This window comes from Salvelinus alpinus, chromosome 3 (assembly GCF_045679555.1).
Source record: "Salvelinus alpinus chromosome 3, SLU_Salpinus.1, whole genome shotgun sequence".
In the NCBI taxonomy this organism is placed as follows: Eukaryota; Metazoa; Chordata; class Actinopteri; order Salmoniformes; family Salmonidae; genus Salvelinus; species Salvelinus alpinus.
Genome location: NC_092088.1, coordinates 34,891,144 through 34,909,801, shown reverse-complemented (window position 1 = coordinate 34,909,801; position 18,658 = coordinate 34,891,144). Strand labels below are relative to the sequence as shown.

Below are 18,658 nucleotides of genomic sequence, written 5' to 3'. Positions count from 1 at the left end.
GCCTTGAATTCTAAATAAATCACTGACAGTGTCACCAGCAAAGCACCATCCCACTTTCTCCATGCTTCACGGTGGGAACCACACATGCAGAGATGATCCGTTCACCTACTCTGCGTCTCATAAAGACACGGCCGTTTAACCACAAATCTCAAATTTGGACTCATCAGACAAAAGGACAGATTTCCACCAGTCTAATGTCAGATATCCACCGGTTTAATGTCCATTTGCATCTTCTCTGAACAATTGATGTTGAGATATGTCTGTTACTTGAACTCTGTGAAGCATTTATTTAGGCTAAAATCTGAGGTGCAGTTAACTCTGCAGCAGAAGTATCTCTGGGTCTTCCTTTCCTGTGGCGGTCCTCAGGAGAGCCAGTTTCATCATAGCGCTTGATGGTTTTTGCGACTGCACTTGAAGAAAATTATTGAAATTTTCGGCAATGACTGACCTTCATGTCTTGAAGTAATGATGGATTGTTGTTTGTCTTTGCTTATTTGAGCTGCTATTGCCATAATATGGACTTGGTCTTTTACCAAATAGGGCTATCTTCTGTATACCACCCCTACCTTGTCACAACACAACTAATTGGCTCAAATGCATTAAGAAGGAAAGAAATTCCACAAATTAACTTTTAACAAGGCACACCTGTTCATTGAAATGCATTCCAGGTGACTACCTCATGAAGCTGGTTGAGATAATTCCAAAAGTGTGCAAAGCTGTCATCAAGGCAAAGGGTGGCTACGTTGAAGAATCTCAAATATAAAATGTATTTACACTTGTTTAACACTTTTTTGGTTACTACATGATTCAAAATGTGTTATTTCATAGTTTTGATGTCTTCACTATTATTCTACAATGTAGAAAATAGTAAAAAATAAAGAAAAACTCTTGAATAAGTAGTTGACTGGTACTGTATTTCTGTATTTCAATTTCAACAAATTTGCAAAAAATTCTAAAAACATGTTTGCACTTTGTCATTATCAGGACTTCTGTGTAATTGGGTGAGAGAAAAAAATCCAATGAATTCAGGCTGTAACAAAACAAAATGTGGAATATAATCAAGGGGTATGAATACTTTCTGTAAGTTACTTGGCCTATCTAACGCCTCATGCAGCCTCCTCTCCTGCAACGCCAGGACACCCTGTAGCGGCCTGTGGATGCTCTCTGTCATTGACTATGAATTACTTTTAGATGGGTCAGGGGTCCCCTTTTATAGGGCTGGAGGAGGAGCGAAATTATGCCGTAATGTCATTAACATGACACAATAGTATCCGTGCCATTCCAAACACAAAAACTGAAAAAAACAAAACCCAGCGTAATATCTACCGGATGTAAAAGGACAACATGCTTCTTTCGAGCCTGAAAATGAATGAAATAATAAAAAGAAATTGTAGGAGTAGTCCCTTCCGCAGTTTAGAATAATTAGCGTATTATAATATTAGATATTCTGAGAACATGGCAACCATGCTCTGTGTATGTTTGGTGGGATGTTGATTGAATATTCTCCTAACCCTCAGAAAACTGGACACAGGAATGTCCTTGCTACATTCCCAAGGAATGTGTCTAGAACATTAATATTGAATATTCTGAGAACATGCTAACTACGTTCTGGGAAAGTTCTGTTTGACATTAAGGGAATGAAACAGTCTTTGCACATCACTGGAACAGTCCTATGAAAACATTAGGTAATGGCAGTGGTGGAAAAAGTACCCAATCGTCATACTTGAGTAAAAGTAAAGATACCTTAATAGAACATGACTCAAGTAAAAGTGAAAATCACCCAGCAACATCCTACTTGAGTAAAAGTCCAAAATAATTAGGTTTTAAATATAGTTAAGTATCAAAAGTAAATGTAATTGCTAAAATATACTTAAGTACCAAAAGTAAAAGTCTAAATAATTTCAAATTCCTTACATTAAGCAAACCAGACGGCACCATTTTATTTATTTTTTTAATATGCGGATATCCAGGGGCACGCTCCAACACTCAGACATAATCTACAAATGAAGCATGTGTTTAGAGTCAGATCAGAGGCAGTAGGAATGACCAGGGATGTTCTCTTGATATAAGTGTGTGAATTAGACAATTTTCCTGTCCTGATAAGCATTCAAAATGTAATGTACTTTTGGGAGTCAGGGAGAATGTATGGAGTAAAAAATACATACTTTTACTTCACTACATTCCTAAAGAAAATTTAAAGTAATCAAAAATGTAAATAGTAAAGTACAGATATCCCCCAAAAACGACTTAAGTAGTACTTTCAAGTATTTTTACTTAAGTACTTTACACCACTGGGTAATGATCTAATGAGACTCTTAAGGGAATGTTCTCTAAAAGTGTGGGAATGTTGTTAGCTGGGCACCTGGATCTTAGATGAATGTGTAAGAGACCAAATAATGTCCTGCAAGAGACAAGCTGGCCATAATGTCCTATTTATCAAAATCTTTTATCTTAGTAGTCTTTCAGTTTGCTTTGCTATTTTATGTTCCAGGTCTTCGATTGACACAGGCCTATGCATTTGATCCACCATCAGGCATTAAACGAAATTAAAATCCCTTACACATGCCATCCATGGCTCACAAAGATATTCACTGGTATTTGAAGTTCCCAGACTATACACTCCACCTCCTCCAACCCCTGGCCCCCTGCCCGCTTTCCCAAATCTCCCCTGGCTGTATACTGGTCACAGTGGTCAGTGTCTGACACTCAGTCTTTGAGGAGAGGATAGAGGAAGAGGCAGGGGGACAGGAGGACACTCCACTCAGTGGTGGATCTTCTCAGACCAGCGAGGCTAGTCATAACTCGGTGATCTCCAGCGGGCTCTCGGACAGTGTGTCATCGTTCTTGTTGTGGTGCAGCGGCGTGGACTTGGCCGACTCGGTACGGGTATTGCGCTCAGCGTACAGCCCACTGTCGGTGGCGTTAAGCGCCTCCATGGAGCGCGCCAGGGCCAGCTGGTTGTCCTCAGGCAGACTGTTGAGGTCAGAGGTCAGGAGCGTGCCCATGCTGCCGTGAACAACGTGCACGCCGTCGGGTCCCCTCATCTCCACGGGGAGCTTGTGTTTGAAGCGCAGCGTTCCCCAGCTGTCACCCATGCCCACTCGCTCATCCTCGTCATCATCCAGGTCACTCTGGATCAGCTGGGAGAGGAAAGAAGGTAGAGACATGGAAGAGAGGAATGGGCAGATTATATTATAGAGTAGTGGGTTGAAGGAAGTTGGGGGATAAGCAAAAAAGCAGCACCAATTGTCTCATTGAAATTAAGTAACATTGAAAGTCAGATGCAATAATGTTGAAAAGGTGCAGCAGTCAGTAAATTAGCCTGAAAGGAATTCTGAGGGGAAAAACAGCAGGTCGTTAGCAGTTAGCACTAGCAGTAAGTGGCAACATCCTATAGAGCAGTAGAGTGGGGTGGTAGTGGCCTACAGGAGTCATGCAAGCAGAGGCAGTGAGACGGAGAAGCGCCAGTGGGGGAAACAGAGGAGTGATATAGCGCCCTCCAATGGCGGTGGCAGGGAACAGGACAGCACACAGCAACAGGATTGGACCTGCTTCTTCTCACGTCCCACCTCTGTGACTGACGATTGGTCGCCTTGGCTGGTCGACTTGGTGACCAGTCTGGCTGCAAAGAGCTTTTTGAGCCTCAGGTAGTCGTCCAGAACCACATTGAGCAATGTGCCCTAATAGAACAGCAGTTAGGGTCACAATCACAGTCAATCAAAATCACATTTACCGTCCCAATATGTTTAGATTACCGCACAGCACCTCAAAACCAATGGTTGTTTTACAAGCAGAAATATTAGTTCCCAACAGGAATGTGTGGTCACTGCCACCTGAGAGGACATATGTGTGTTTGTGTGTCCCTTACCTTAACGGGCCCCTCCCTCATGATCTGGCCCAGCTTGGCGATGTTGTCATACTCCTGGATGGCTGCTCTCAGGTAACGGTCATCCTCAGGCTTTGCCTGAGGTTTGCGGCCAAATGTTCCCTGCAAGTTGTAACACACACACACACACACACACACACACACACACACACACACACACACACACACACACACACACACACACACACACACACACACACACACACACACACACACACACACACACACACACACACACACACACACACACACACACACACACAGTTCAGTGAAAGACAAATGCCTGGCCTTGGAGGGCAGCACTGGGGATACGAGAGACACTGAGAGATCCAGAGCTGACTTTGGCTGGGATTCAATCAAATGTGGACTGTACTGTCGACATGCAGGCAATTTCCATGATGTTCGCTGAGATCGCATACACGGTAAATGCTGTGGATGTCAACTCAAGTGTAGGTTACCTTTAAAAGTCAAGTGCAGTGCGCTTGTTGACAGTGATTTGATTGAATCCCTGCCTGAGGGTCACTCGGAGGGCAGAGCCATGATGACTAATTGGAGCTCATGTAAACCTGAGACAAATTTTGGTGTCATCTTCCTTAGGACTATATACAGCGGGGACTGTGAAGCAACACAAACATAGGCACAGACACATGCATACACACATACGATAACATACGCACTATACACACACGTACACATGGATTTTGTATTGTAGATATGTGGTAGTTGTCTGAGGGCACACAGTGTGTTGTGAAATCTGTTGTGAATGCATTCTAATGTTTTTAACTTCTTTGGGATAGGGGGCGGTATTTTGACGTCCGGATGAAAAGCTTGCCCAAAGTAAACAGATGCTAGGATATGCATATAATTAAGTTTCTAAAACTGTTAAAATAATGTCTGTGAGTATAACAGAACTTAAATGGCAGGCGAAACCCCGAGGACAAACCATCCCCCCCCAAAATAATTAATAATACCACTTATTTCAATGGCTTGCACTTTTATAATAGGGCGAAATCGTGCCCGGTTGCAGTTCCTAGGTCTTCCACTAGATGTCAACAGTCTTTAGAAAGAGTTTCAGGCTGTTCTTTGGAAAAATGAGGGAGAAGAAGTAGTTTTTCAAAGGGCTCCCATTTTGTCTGTAGTGTTTCCATGCGCATGGCCGAGATAGCCCGTTCTTTTTGTTTATCTCCGGTAGAGACAATAACAATTCTTCGTCTTAATTTTTTTTGTTTATTTGCGTATTAGGGTACCTTAGGATTGATTATAAACGTTGATTGACTTGTTTGGATACGTTTATTGGTAACGTTTGGGATTCATTTTGACCGATGGAAACCGAGTGGATTATTGACTGAAGCACGCCAGCTAAACTGAGTTTTTATGGATATAAAGAAGGAATTTGTCGAACAAAAGGACCATTTGTAATGTAACTGAGACCTTTTGGAGTGCCAACAGAAGAAGATCTTCAAAGGTAAGGCATATATTATATCGCTATTTCTGACTTTCGTGTCGTAACGCATAGTTTGCTTTGTATGTTTTATGTTTTGGTTGGTCAGGGTGTGATCTGTGTGGGCATTCTATGTTGTATGTCTGGTTTGTCTATTTCTGTGTTTGGCCTGATATGGTTCTCAATCAGAGACAGGTGTTTTGCGTTGTCTCTGATTGGGAACCATATTTAGGTAGCCTGTTTTGTAGTGTGTTTTGTGGGTGATTGTTCCTGTTCGTGTGTTCATCTGGTCTGTGGTCACTAGTTCGGGACTGTAGCGTCTTCGGTTCTTTCTGTCAGTTTGTTGTTTTTGTTCGTTGTTTAAGTAGCCTATTAAAATATGGATTATCATCACGCTGCAGTTTGGTCCTCCTCTCTTTCACCCGAAGACAGACGTTACAGCTGGACGCTATCCTCAGATAATCGCATGGTTTGCTTTTGCCGTAAAGCCTTTTTGAAATCTAACACCTTGGCTGGATTAAAACAAGTTAAGCTTTATTTTGATGTATTGCACTTGTGATTTCATGAAAGTTGAATATTTATAGTAATTTAATTTGAATTTGGCGCTCTGCCATTTCACCGGATGTTGGCCAGGTGGGACGCTACCGTCCCACCTATCCCAAAGACGTTTTAAATTGTATAACTGCCTTAACTTTGCTGGACCCCAGGAAGGGAATCCATAGTAAATACAAATACAAATATACAGTGTTAGTAGCACAATACCTGGCTAGGCCAGAGGAGGGATTCACTGTGTATAATTTTTCCTGTGTAGTCCCAGCTAACAACAAACGCTTCCACAACTTTAGAGAACGTTCCCTTAAGAGTCTCATTAGGTTTTCATAGGAATGTTACAGTGACATATAAGGACTATTTCCAAGACTATTCCTTTAATGTAAAACAGGACTTACCCAGAACATGATAAAAATTTTCTCAGAATATTCAATATTAATGTTCTAGACATGTTTCATGGGAACATTGCAAGAACATTCCTGTGTCCAGTTTTCTGTGGGTTAGGAGAATATTCTATCAACGTCCCACCAAACATACACTGAACATGGTTGCCATTTTCTATGAATATAAGATATTGATGTTCTAGACACGTTTCATGGGAACTTTGCAAGAACATTCCTGGGTATCAGACGTCACCTGATGGTCCCAAAGAAACAGTCTCGAAGAAAACACCAAATTGTTTATCATTGCACATCTCCCCTTGTTACTGTGGCCAGGCCCATTTTAGGCTCTGATTGGTGAACCACTGATCCATTCACAGCTCTTTGTTTGTTGGCAATTTTAGGGACATTCACACACAAACAATGTTTTTAACATAGTGTTTTCAACGTACATATTTGACATACATGATTACATTGTGCATGTTCATTTATACGATAATTATTATTCAGCATGTGCTCCCCTGGGATATGAACTCAGAACCTCTTGGTTCACAGCATTCCGAGCTTTCTGTTATGTCACCATGTCACCATTTAGTGTCAGTGTATTGATTTGATTGACTTATTTAAGCAATTTTAGGGCTTTTTGTATGATGTTGGTGGGGCATTAAAACCCTGTGTTAATGTTACGTCTGAATCACTATGGTCAATAAAATAGTTTTTCTTGACTACTTTTAACAGAGCTGAGATTTACTTCAAAGTGCATTCACCTTATTGCTTATACCTACAGTATCCAGTAGTTTCAGATCTGCCTAGAAAGAAGGGTTTAGGGTTTGCTTCTCAACAGTGTCTAACTATACTGGCCCAATAAGCATATACCCTAGGGATATCCCTTATTGGGATAGTGGATAGGGCATTCGTCACTGGGTTTGAGACCTGCTAGGGGAGTCACACTACTCTCACGTTCTAAGCGCTATAAGTCGTTGTCATTATTTGGCAATAGATACAACACCCCTAACTGAACAAATTTAAACCAGTTTCTCATTGAAATATGGTCATCTGTAGGATTGCCACTTAAATTGAAATTATTACCACATTTCCACTATCTCATAAACTGTCAGTAGTTAATTAATTCTGTATAGTTAGGCATCTCTACATCGTCTTCTTGAAATCCACACCACATACCGTCATTACATTATTCATTTAAAAATTACAAAAAGGATGTAGCAACTGCAGCTTGCCCCTTTAATATACTGTGATTCATGTGATTTGTCCCACGTGATTTTTACATTTGTTTCCACATTAAAACCAGGTGATGGATCTTTGTGTTGTGTATTGTTTTGGTATAACTGGTGATAGGTTTGGATTTATGAACTTTAAAGGTTTAAAGGTTAATCATTAGTTGTAATAGAGAAATGAGGGGTGCCATAACCATTAACCTCTAGTGTAGCCCCTCGGCTATCTGTAGGAGGAAAGTATATGGTGGGGGCAATTAAGCTTGGAATGTACTGAGTGTAGGGAAAGCAATCACATGTGGCAGGCATTGATAAGGGGAGAGAGCCATGGATTAGTGATGAAGGGGGGTCGAGATCAGGTCAGGTCACGTTAAGGAAGAAATAAAAGTTTATGGCCCGTATCACTTAGTGTCCTGTCTAGCAGTAAGATACAATATTTGTTCAGATGTGTAGGAGGAGACTCAGCCTAGAAGGAAGGGTTAAATATCAGTGCTTGTGTGAAAAGGTTCTTGTCTAATGCATTGTCTAATGCAGCTGTATTGATCCTCTGGGAAGAATACACTTGCTTTAAGCTTTCATAGTGTCCGTCAAGTTTTTACTCTGAAAATTAGAACCTAACACTGGCAACATCATTGCTTAAATGGCAAATGAGAGAAAGTATGCTACTGTTAAAACTTCTTAAGGCTGCAGCCCGACACCGGTACACTTATGACAACATCCAGCTCAAGTGCAGGGCGCGAAATTCAAAATCTTTTTTTATTTTTTATATTTAACTTTCACACATTAACAAGTCCAATACAGCATATGAAAGGTACACATCTTGTGAATCAAGCCAACATGTCCGATTTTTAAAATGTTTTACAGGGAAGACAAAATATGTAAATCTATTAGCTAACCACGTTAGCAAAAGACACCACTTTTTTACTCCATCAGTTTTTTACTCCATCAGTAGCTATCACAAATTCGACCAAATAAAGATATATATAGCCACTAACCAAGAAACAACTTCATAAGATGACAGTCTGATAACATATTTATTGTATAGCATATGTTTTTTTTTAGAAAAATGTGCATATTTCAGGTATAAATCATAAATTACATTTCAGCTACAATCAGAAATTGCACCGAAAGCAGCCATAACATTTACAGACACCAACGTCAAATACCTAATTACTCATCATAAAACATTTCTGAAAAATACATACTGTGCAGCAATTGAAAGACAGGCATCTTGTGATTCCAGACAATATTTCCGATTTATTAAATGTTTTACAGCGAAAACAAAATGTAGCGCTATATTAGCATAGCCACAATAGCCAGAAACACTTGGGCGCCCACGACCAGTTCACATGCACGACAGATATATGAAATAACATCATAAATTGGGTCTTACTTTTGCTGATCTTTCATCAGAATGTTGATCAAGGTGTCCTTTGTCCAGATGAGTCGTTGTTTGGATTCAGAATGGCAACTTTCCCTCTTCATTTAGCATGGGCACTAGTCGAGTGGCACGGATCTCTCCAACGTAAAAAAAGTCAGAGAACGGAACACGGCAAAACTCCCGAAAAAATTCAAATAATCTGATTAAACTATATTGAAAAAACATACATTACGATGATATGGTCACATTTATCAAATAAAATCCGAGCCGGAGATAGTTGTCGTCCGAAACGGCAGCAAAACAGAACGCAATCTCACTTCCAAGTCGCGCGCCTCAGAGTACCGGAAGTGGACGGTCACGTCAAAGAAATAGCTTTTATTCCACCTCAGAACAAGATGAACACAAAATGTCTTCTCTCACATCCTCTTGACACCCAGAGGAAGGCGTATGAAGTGTACGTAGGGTCCTACGTATCATGACCATGTATAGGCAGAACGTTGAAGAGAGCATAGATTTCTGACATTCTACTTCCTGGTCAGGGAAAGTGCTGCCAAATGACTTCTGTTCCACTCAGAGAAAAAATTCAAACGGTTTTAGAAACTAGAGATTGTTTTCTATCCAATAGTAATAATATGCATATTGTACGAGCAAGAATTGAGTACGAGGCCGTTTGAAATGGGCACCTTTTATCTGGCTACTCAATACTTTCCCTTGCAGCCATAACAGGTTTTAATATACACATTTCTAATATTCTGAGAATATGGCAACCATGTTCTAGGTATTGTGTGTTTCTATCAGAATCAACTCTACAATTACATACATTTACATTTTAGTCATTTAGCTTTTATCCAGCTTTTATCTTAGTTAGTGCATTCATCTTAAGATAGCGAGGTCAGACAACCACATATCACAGTCATTGTAAGTACATTTTTTCTCAATAAAGAAGTTATCAGCAAAGTCAGTGCTAGTTGGAAAAGACCAGTGCAAGGTCATCTAATGCGCAATTGCATCCTTTCCCGCTATTCATTCATTTTGATGCAGCCCATCCTCTTATCTGATTATCAAATCAAATGTTATTTGTTACATGCTTCGTAAACAACAGTGAAATGCTTACTTACTGGCCCTTCCCAGCAATGCAGAGAGAAAAATAATAAAACAAGGAATAAATACACAATGATTAACGACTACATACACGGGGTACCAGTACCGAGTTGATGAGCAGGGGTACGAGGTAATTGAGGTAGATATGTACATATACAGTAGATAGGGGTAAAGTGTCTAGTCAACAGGATAGATAATAAACAGTAGCAAGCAGCGTGATGAGCCAAAAGAGTGCAAAAAGGGTCAATGCAGATGCAATGCAGTCTGGGTAGCTATTTGCATAACTATTTGGCAGTCTTATGGCTTGGGGGTAGAAGCTGTTCAGGGCCCTGTTGGTTCCAGACTTGGTTTATCGGTACCCCTTGCCGTGAGGTAGCAGAGAGAACAGTCTATGACTGGGGTGGCTGGAGTCTTTGACAATTCTTAGGGCCTTCCTCTGACACCAGCTGGAATAGAGGTCCTGGATGGCAGGGAGCTCTGCCCCAATGATGTACTGGGCCATATGCACTACCTTCTGTAACGTTTGCAGTCGGATGCCAAGCAGTTGCCATACCAAATGGCGATGCAGCCAGTCACAATGCTCTGAATGGTGCAGCTGTGGAACATTTCAGCCTACCGGGGAGGAAGAGGTGTTGTCTTGCCTTCTTCACAACTGTGTTGGTGTGTGTGGACCATGTTAATTCCTTGGTGATGTGTCCCCTGAGAAATTTGAAGCTTTCAACACGCTCCACTACAGCCCTGTCGATGTGGATGGGGGCGTGCTCTGCCCTCCATTTCCTGTAGTCCACGATCAGCTCCTTTGTCTTGCTGACGTTGATGACCTGGCACCACACTGCCAGGTCACTGACCTCCTCCCTATAGGCTGTTTTATTGTCGTTGGGGATCAGGCCTGCCATTGTTGTGTTGTCAGTAAACTTATGTTCAGTCCCAGGGTCCTGAGCTTACTGATGAACTTCGAGGGTACTATTGTGTTGAATGGTGAGCTGTAGTCGATGAAAAGCATTCTCACATAGGTGTTCCTCTTGTCCAGGTGGGAGAGTGCAGTAGAGATTGCATGTGGATCTGATGGGGCGGTATGTGGATCTGTTGGGGCGGTATGTGAATTGGAGTGGGTCCAGGGTGTCTGGGATGATGGCGTTTTAAATAATTTCATGGCTACAGATGTGAGTGCTATGGAGCGATAGTCATTTAGACAGGTTACATTGGCGTTCTTGGGCACAGGGACTATGGTGGTCTGCTTGAAACATGTAGATATTACAGTCTAGGTCAGGTAGAGGTTGTAAATGTCAGTGAACACACATGACAGCTGGTCAACGCATGCTCTGGTAATTCGTCTGGCCCTGTGAGCTTGTAAATGTTAACCTGTTTAAATGTCTTCTCACATCGGCTATGGAGAGACACCTGGGGCTGGTTCAGTGTTGCTTACCTCGAAGCGAGAATAGAAGGCTTTTAGCTCGTCTGGTAGGCTCACGTCACTGGGCATCTCGTGGCTGGGTTTCCCTTTGTAATCCGTGATAGTTTGCAAGCCCTGCCACATCTGACGAGATTCAGTGCCAGCATAGTAGGATTTGATCTTAGTCCTTTGTTGATGCTTTGCCTCTTTGATGGCTTGTTGGAGGTCATAGCAGCCTTTAGCTGCTAGCCTTTAGCTCAGTGTGGATTTAGCCTGTAATCAATGTATTGTGATTGGGATATGTAAGTACGGTCCCAGTGGGTACGACGTCGTTGACGCACTTGTTAAAGAAGCCGGTGACAGATCATTCTACGAAAATGGTGGCTTTCCTGTCCCGGCCTTATTCACCAGGAAAAACACTTAAAAGTGTGAGATAATGACACAAAAAGTTTTTTTGGTTTTAATTTAAGCGTTTTATTATTAATAAAACATATGTAAGACAGTTATATTGCAAACTAATTTTAAAATATATTGTAGTGCACGGTCAGTTTTATTTGTATTGCTTTTAAATCTTTTAAATTATTTAAAAAAAATCTTATTAACACTTTGTTCTAGCTAGCTATTTGTGTAGCTAGCTATCAAGTAAACACAATGATATAGTAACTTGTTGACTTAACTCTAGAATGCCTACTTCAAGTGTTTTAGTACTAGTCTGTAATCTCAGGACTTAACCTATGCCTTCATAAAATTGTCTTGTCCCTCGGGTCAGGAGTCATGGTTTAGTGATATATTTTGAGTTTAAATGCCATAATACAAAGGAAAGACCCCGGGATGGGGAGACCCCGGGATGGGGACCGTCGCTGGAGACCCCGGCCTGGGGACTGTCGCCGGAGACCCCGGGCTGGGGACAGTCGCCGGAGACCCCGGGCTGGGGACCGTCGCCGGAGGTTCCGGACTGTGGCCCATCGCCGGAGGTTCCGGACTGTGGCCCGTCGCCGGAGGTTCCGGACTGTGGCCCGTCGCCGGAGGTTCCGGACTGTGGCCCGTCGTTGGAGGTTCCGGACTGTGGCCCGTCGATGGAGGTTCCGGACTGTGGCCCGTCGTTGGAGGTTCCGGACTGTGGCCCGTCGTTGGAGGTTCCGGACTGTGGCCCGTCGTTGGAGGTTCCGGACTGTGGCCCGTCGTTGGAGGTTCCGGACTGTGGCCCGTCGTTGGAGGTTCCGGACTGTGGCCCGTCGTTGGAGGTTCCGGACTGTGGCCCGTCGTTGGAGGTTCCGGACTGGGAACTGTCGCCGGAAGCTCTGGACTGGGTACTGTCGCCGTTAAGCTCTGGACTGGGTACTGTCGCCGGAAGCTCTGGACTGGGAACTGTCGCCGGATGCTCTGTACTGGGAACTGTCGCCGGAAGCTCTGTACTGGGAACTGTCGCCGGAAGCTCTGGTCTGGGAACTGTCGTCGGAAGCTCTGGACTGTGAAAGCGCACTGGAAGCCTGATGCGTGGTGCCGGAACTGTTGGTACCGGGCTGAGGACACGCACCTCAGGGCGAGTGTAGGGAAGAGGCACAGGCCGTACTGGACTGTGGAAGTGCACTTGAGGCCTGATGCCTGGTGCCGGAACTGGTGGGACCGGGCTGAGGACACGCACCTCAGGGCGAGTGCGGGGAAGAGGCACAGGCCGTTCTGGACTGTGGAGGCGCACTAGAGGTCTGATGCGTGGTGCCGGCACTGGTGGTACCGGGCTGGGGACAAGCACCTCAGGGCAAGTGCAGAGAGGAGGCACAGGACGTACTGGACTGTGGAGGCACAATGCGTCCTGGCTGGATGCTCACTTGAGCCCGGCAAGTGCGGGGCGCTAGCACAGGACACACTGGGCTGTGCAGACGCACCGAAGACACAGTACGCAGAGCCGGCGCAGGATATCCTGGTCCAAGGAGGTGTACTGGAGACCAGGAGCGCTGAGCCGGCACCATCCGTCCTGGCTGGATGCCCATTCTAGCCCGGCAAATGTGAGGAGCTGGAATAGAGCGCACCGGGCTATGACTGCGAACTGGAGACACCGTGACGCTAATATGAATAGTGCAGACAGGCAACTAAACATAGAACAAGAACCCACGAACACAAAAGGGAAAATGGCTACCTAAATATGATTTTCAATCAGAGACAACGATAAACAGCTGCCTCTGATTGGGAACCATATCAGGCCACCATAGACATACAAATACCTAGACCTACAAAACCCCTAGAACTACAAAAACCCTAGACAATACAAAAACTAGCATACCCACCCTCATCTCACCCTGACCTAACCAAAATATAAAGAAAACATAGATATCTAACGTCAGAGCGTGACAAGCACAAGCATTTTTTAATGTAATGTAGTACAAATATAAAAATATGTTTGTCATTTATGTTGATTTATATTGTGAGCGGTTAACTATTATCTGACTATACGTTTTGATTAAAAAAATAATAAACATTTGTAAAAGTTGGCTGTTCAAAAAGCTACCATTTTCATAGAATGACCCAGATGTGGTAAACTCCGCAATGTAATCGGATGGATCCTGGAACATATTCCAGTCTGTGCAAGTGAAACAGTCCTGTAGCTTAGCATCTGCTTCATCGGACCACTTCCGTATTAAGCGTGTCACTGGTACTTCCTGTTTGAGTTTTTGCTTGTAAGCAGGAATCAGGAAGATAGAGTTATGGTCATATTTGCGAAAGGGATTGTGAGGGAGAGCCTTGTATGCGTTTCTGTGTGTAGAGTAAAAGTAATCTCTAATTGCGTCGCCTCTAGTTGTACAAGTGACATGCTGGTAAAAAATGAAGTAAAACTAATTTCAGTTACCCTGCAATAAAATCACTGGCCACAAGAAGCGCCTTTTCTTGTTTGCTTATGGTCCTATACAGCTAGTTGAGTGCGGTGTTAGTGCCAGCATAGGTTTGTGGTGGTAAATAGACAGCTACGAAAAATATAGATGAAAACTCTCTTGGTAAATAGTATGGCCTGGAGCTTATCATGAGGTATTCTGATGTATATTATCCATGTCCTCGTTGAGCCATGATTCCAAGAAACATCGAATATTACAGTTCTTCAGGTCCCATTGATAGCATGGAATAGCTCGAATGGAGATCGTCCAGTTTTTTCTCTAGTGACTGTAAGTTCTCCGACAGAACGGAGGGTAAAGGCGGTTTATTTGCATGCCAACTCGTCAGGATGCCGGCTCGTATGCCTCTTTTGCGCCGTCACTTCCTCTTTTGAGTCCCGGGGATTAGGGCCTGGTCTGAAGTAAGCAGAACGTCCAGAGCTGCCGACTCCTTGAAGTATAAATTGTCATCCAAATCGAGGTTAGTGATCGCTGTTCGGATCTCCAGAAGCTGTTTTCGGTCATAGGAAATTATGGTGGAGACATTATGTACAAAAAAAGTTAAGATCAGTGTAAAAGAACACACAAAATAGCAGAATTGGTCAGGAGCCCGTCAAATGGCTGCTATTCACTGCACCACCATCTTATCAGCAGTAACAGATGCTATAACTTTGGCAAATGTATTTCACATTATCAGGGGTACTGCAGCTCTTCCAGAACCCTTCGCACGGCTATGATTCTATAAGGAAATAAATGAAGTGCAACACTGGAGAGATGAGAGTTGCAGGCTCATGTCTATTAGAGCAGAGAGAGATCACAGAAAGAAAGTGAATCTCATTGTAGTTCTGTGAGAGATACGGTCGTGCTTCTCACACAACCACGGCTACGCGTTGGTCTCAAATATTATAACTTTTACACTGCAAAAAGTGAAAAGAATTTTTCATGCCACAAGAGATACCGGATCCGTCCAAATAGGTTACGGAACGAAACAGTCCAAAACAGACACTGGATGTACAATGTAATATTGTATGTCAAATATGTACATTCAAAACACTCTGTTAAAAGCACTGTGTCTGTCCCAGTGGTTCACCAATCAGGGCCTTGATGGGCTCGGCAACAGTAACACGGTGTGATGTTGTAATGACACAATTTTTTAGGGGGAGAACGTTTCTTTAGGACCATCAGCTGATGTCCTGAGAACTGATGGTGGGACGTTGATAGAATATTCTAGCCTCCTGATCTCGCGAGCTTACATTCTGTTTCACTACACGGATACAGTCTGGCCACGACCAGATTGAAACCGTTTGAGCCCCTCCCCCTCCTTCCACCATACGGCCAGACCAATCAGGGTCCTCTGATAATCTGTGGGGGTGGTTTCATTGATGACCACAATGAGAAGCACCTGTAGTCGAAGTCGAAAATCATAACAACAATGGCTGCTCTTGGGGAGGTTGGGCATAACTGGAGGGCATAACTTAATTGAAAGAATAGCAAATAACTGCATTGAAGGCTTTTCTCAGGAAAAATATGTTTTCGTTATTTTCCGGACAGGGAGCTTGATTTACCAGCTAGCTCCGCTGGTAGTCAAGAAAATGGAACATATCGAGTTGGTCGCCCTACATAACTATGGATGTTATCGTTATACTTTCTATTCTAGACTATGTTGGATTAACAATTTAGTGTATGCTTTCACAAACACCCCAGTAAAAAAAAAAACACAGCTGTGTGACTAATATTTTCAAAAACATTAGATATGACACAGGTTTTCCTTTGAGAACTTTCCCAAACTTTAGGCTATTGTAATAGCTATTATTACTGATTTCATTAGTGCATGTATTTGTCTTTCACATACACTTGTTTTGGTGAGGACAGCATCAGTGCCTACGTTGTCAACAACCTTCCAGTATTCAGATTACACAACATGCAAGACAAATTCTGTACATCATCAGTGACTTTCTTGGTCTATTGTAGTTAGTTGAATAACTGCTCAGAAATTAGACTGTGTATGTTCCATACCATATCTGTATGGTGTTACTTTAGAGTAGATTTAGATGCCTCTGATTAAAACTGTCATAACAGTTGCTCAAAACTTTCGGTGGTGCTGAACAGCTGCCTGTGAAAGGCTGTTCAATATTGCAGGACTTGTTTTCAGCCCCAGGAGAGTAAGACTGGATTCCAGAAACTATGAAAACTAGCTTTAACTGAAGATGACCTGCAAATTCTTCAACTTCAAGTAATGACAGTTTAAAGCCAGCAAGCCAAAGGACAAGGATGCCTTATCAGTTTTGTTAATTTATGTTTAAGAGTTATAGGTTGTTACGAAGACATGACCTGACACACTCATTTAAAATACAGTTCCATCAGTGGTGATGTCCACATATTCCTACAGTGAGGTTGTGTTCAGTTCTGTACATGTACTTTTGATGAGCTAATCTGAAAAAAAATGATGTATTGGGTGACTGATTGTAACTGCTTATGTTTTACTGGCTATATTCCTGCATTTTGGTATATTTATTTTTTGTCTGTAAGAGATGTATTTTCAAGTGTTGCATATTTGAGAATCCACATTCTTTATTTTTTTTTTATCTGAGCACTTCTTGCATCTGTAAGACTGTTACCTTTCAGAAAGACTCGAGCTCAAACCAAATAAAAGGTCTGGCTGTTTTGTGTTTTGGATTTACGGCTCTTACGTTTCAAACTTTTACTTTTGATACTTAAGTAGATTTAATATCAGGTACTTTAAGACTTGTACTCAAGTAGTATTCTAATGGATGACTTTCACTTTTACTTGAGTCATTTTCCAGTAAGGTCTCTTTACTTTTACTCAAGTATGGCTTCTGGGTACTTCTTCCACCACTGTATATAAATAAAATTTTATTTGATGTTAAGGTAAAATCAATGACGTATGAACATCAATGGAATATTATGTTAAACCTAAAACAAATATGCTATGAACGTCATAAAAACTGACTTGTGAGAATGTTCTGTGCAACCTCTTAAGTACAATATGTAATACTATTCTTGCAACATTCCAGACAGCTTCCATAACTTAATTAAATGTTCTGGAACCTTTAATGAACTTTTTAGGGATAGGGGGCAGCATTTTCACTTTGGATGAATAGCGTGCCCAGAGTGAACTGCCTCCTACTCTGTCCCAGATGCTAATATATGCATATTATTATTACTATTGGATATAAAACACTCTGAAGTTTCTAAAACTGTTTGAATGATGTCTGTGAGTATAACAGAACTCATATGGCAGGCAAAAACCTGAGAAAAAATCCAAACAGGAAGTGAGAATTCTGAGGCTGGTCGATTTTCAACTCATCGCCTATTGAAATCCCAGTGCGGTATGGATGTTCCACTAGATGTCAACCGTCTGTAGAACGTTGAATGAAGCTTCTACTGTGATGTGGGGCCGGATGGGAGCTGTTTGAGTCAGTGGTCTGGCAGAGTGCCAGTTCCTGGTCATGCGCATTCCACATGATATCGACTTGCGTTCCATTACTTCTATAGACAAAAAGGAATTCTCAGGTTGGAACGTTATTGAATATTTATGATAACAACATCCTGAAGATTGATTCTCTACTTAGTTTGACAAGTTTATTCGACCTGTAATATAACTTTATGAAGTTTTCGTCCGACGTTCGCCTGGATCTGCACGAGAGTTTGGATATGTGTACTATACGCGCTAACAAAAGTAGCTACTTGGACATAAATAATGGACATTATCGAACAAAACAACAAGTTATTGTGGAACTAGGATTCCTGGGAGTGCATTCTGATGAAGATCATTAAAGGTAAGGGAATATTTATGATGTAATTTCGTATTTCTGTTGACTCCAACATGGCGGAGAAATGTTGTTTATATCTGAGCGCCGTCAGATTATTGCATGGTGTGCTTTTTCTGTAAAGTTTTTTTGAAATCTGACACAGCGGTTGCATTAAGAACAAGTGTATCTTTAATTCTATGTAAAACATGTATCTTTCATCAAAATTTATGATGAGTATTTCTGTTCTTTGATGTGGCTCTCTGCAATTTCTCTGGATATTTTGGAGGCATTTCTGAACATGGCGCCAATGTAAACTGAGATTCTTTGATATAAATATGCACATTATCGAACAAAACATACATGTATTGTGTAACATGATGTCCTATGAGTGTCATCTGATGAAGATCATCAAAGGTTAGTGATTAATTTTATCTCTATTTCTGCTTTTTGTGACTCCTGTCTTTGGCTGGGAAATGCATGTGTGTTTTTTGGACTTGGCGGTGATCTAACATAATCATATGTTGTGTTTTCGCTGTAAAACATTTTTTTAATCGGACACGATGGGTAGATTAACAAGATGTTTATCTTTCATTTGCTGTATTGGACTTGTTAATGTGTGAAAGTTACATATTTCAAAAAAATACTTTTGAATTTCCCG

At 42.0% G+C, this 18,658-nt stretch overlaps 1 protein-coding gene across 1 annotated transcript in view; it reads right to left on the bottom strand.

Annotated features, from left to right (window-relative positions):
* Positions 1-1,935: 1,935 nt before the first annotated feature.
* LOC139570592 (cadherin-23-like) overlaps positions 1,936-18,658 on the bottom strand; it is a 587,919-nt gene continuing 571,196 nt past the window's right edge. Inside the window, exons 65-67 of the mRNA XM_071392575.1 lie at positions 3,869-3,988; positions 3,570-3,680; positions 1,936-3,140 (exon numbers count right to left, since the gene is read on the bottom strand). Of these exons, the coding sequence (XP_071248676.1) occupies positions 2,796-3,140; positions 3,570-3,680; positions 3,869-3,988 (576 nt within the window). The 3' untranslated portion in view covers positions 1,936-2,795. The remainder of the gene's footprint in view (positions 3,141-3,569; positions 3,681-3,868; positions 3,989-18,658) is intronic.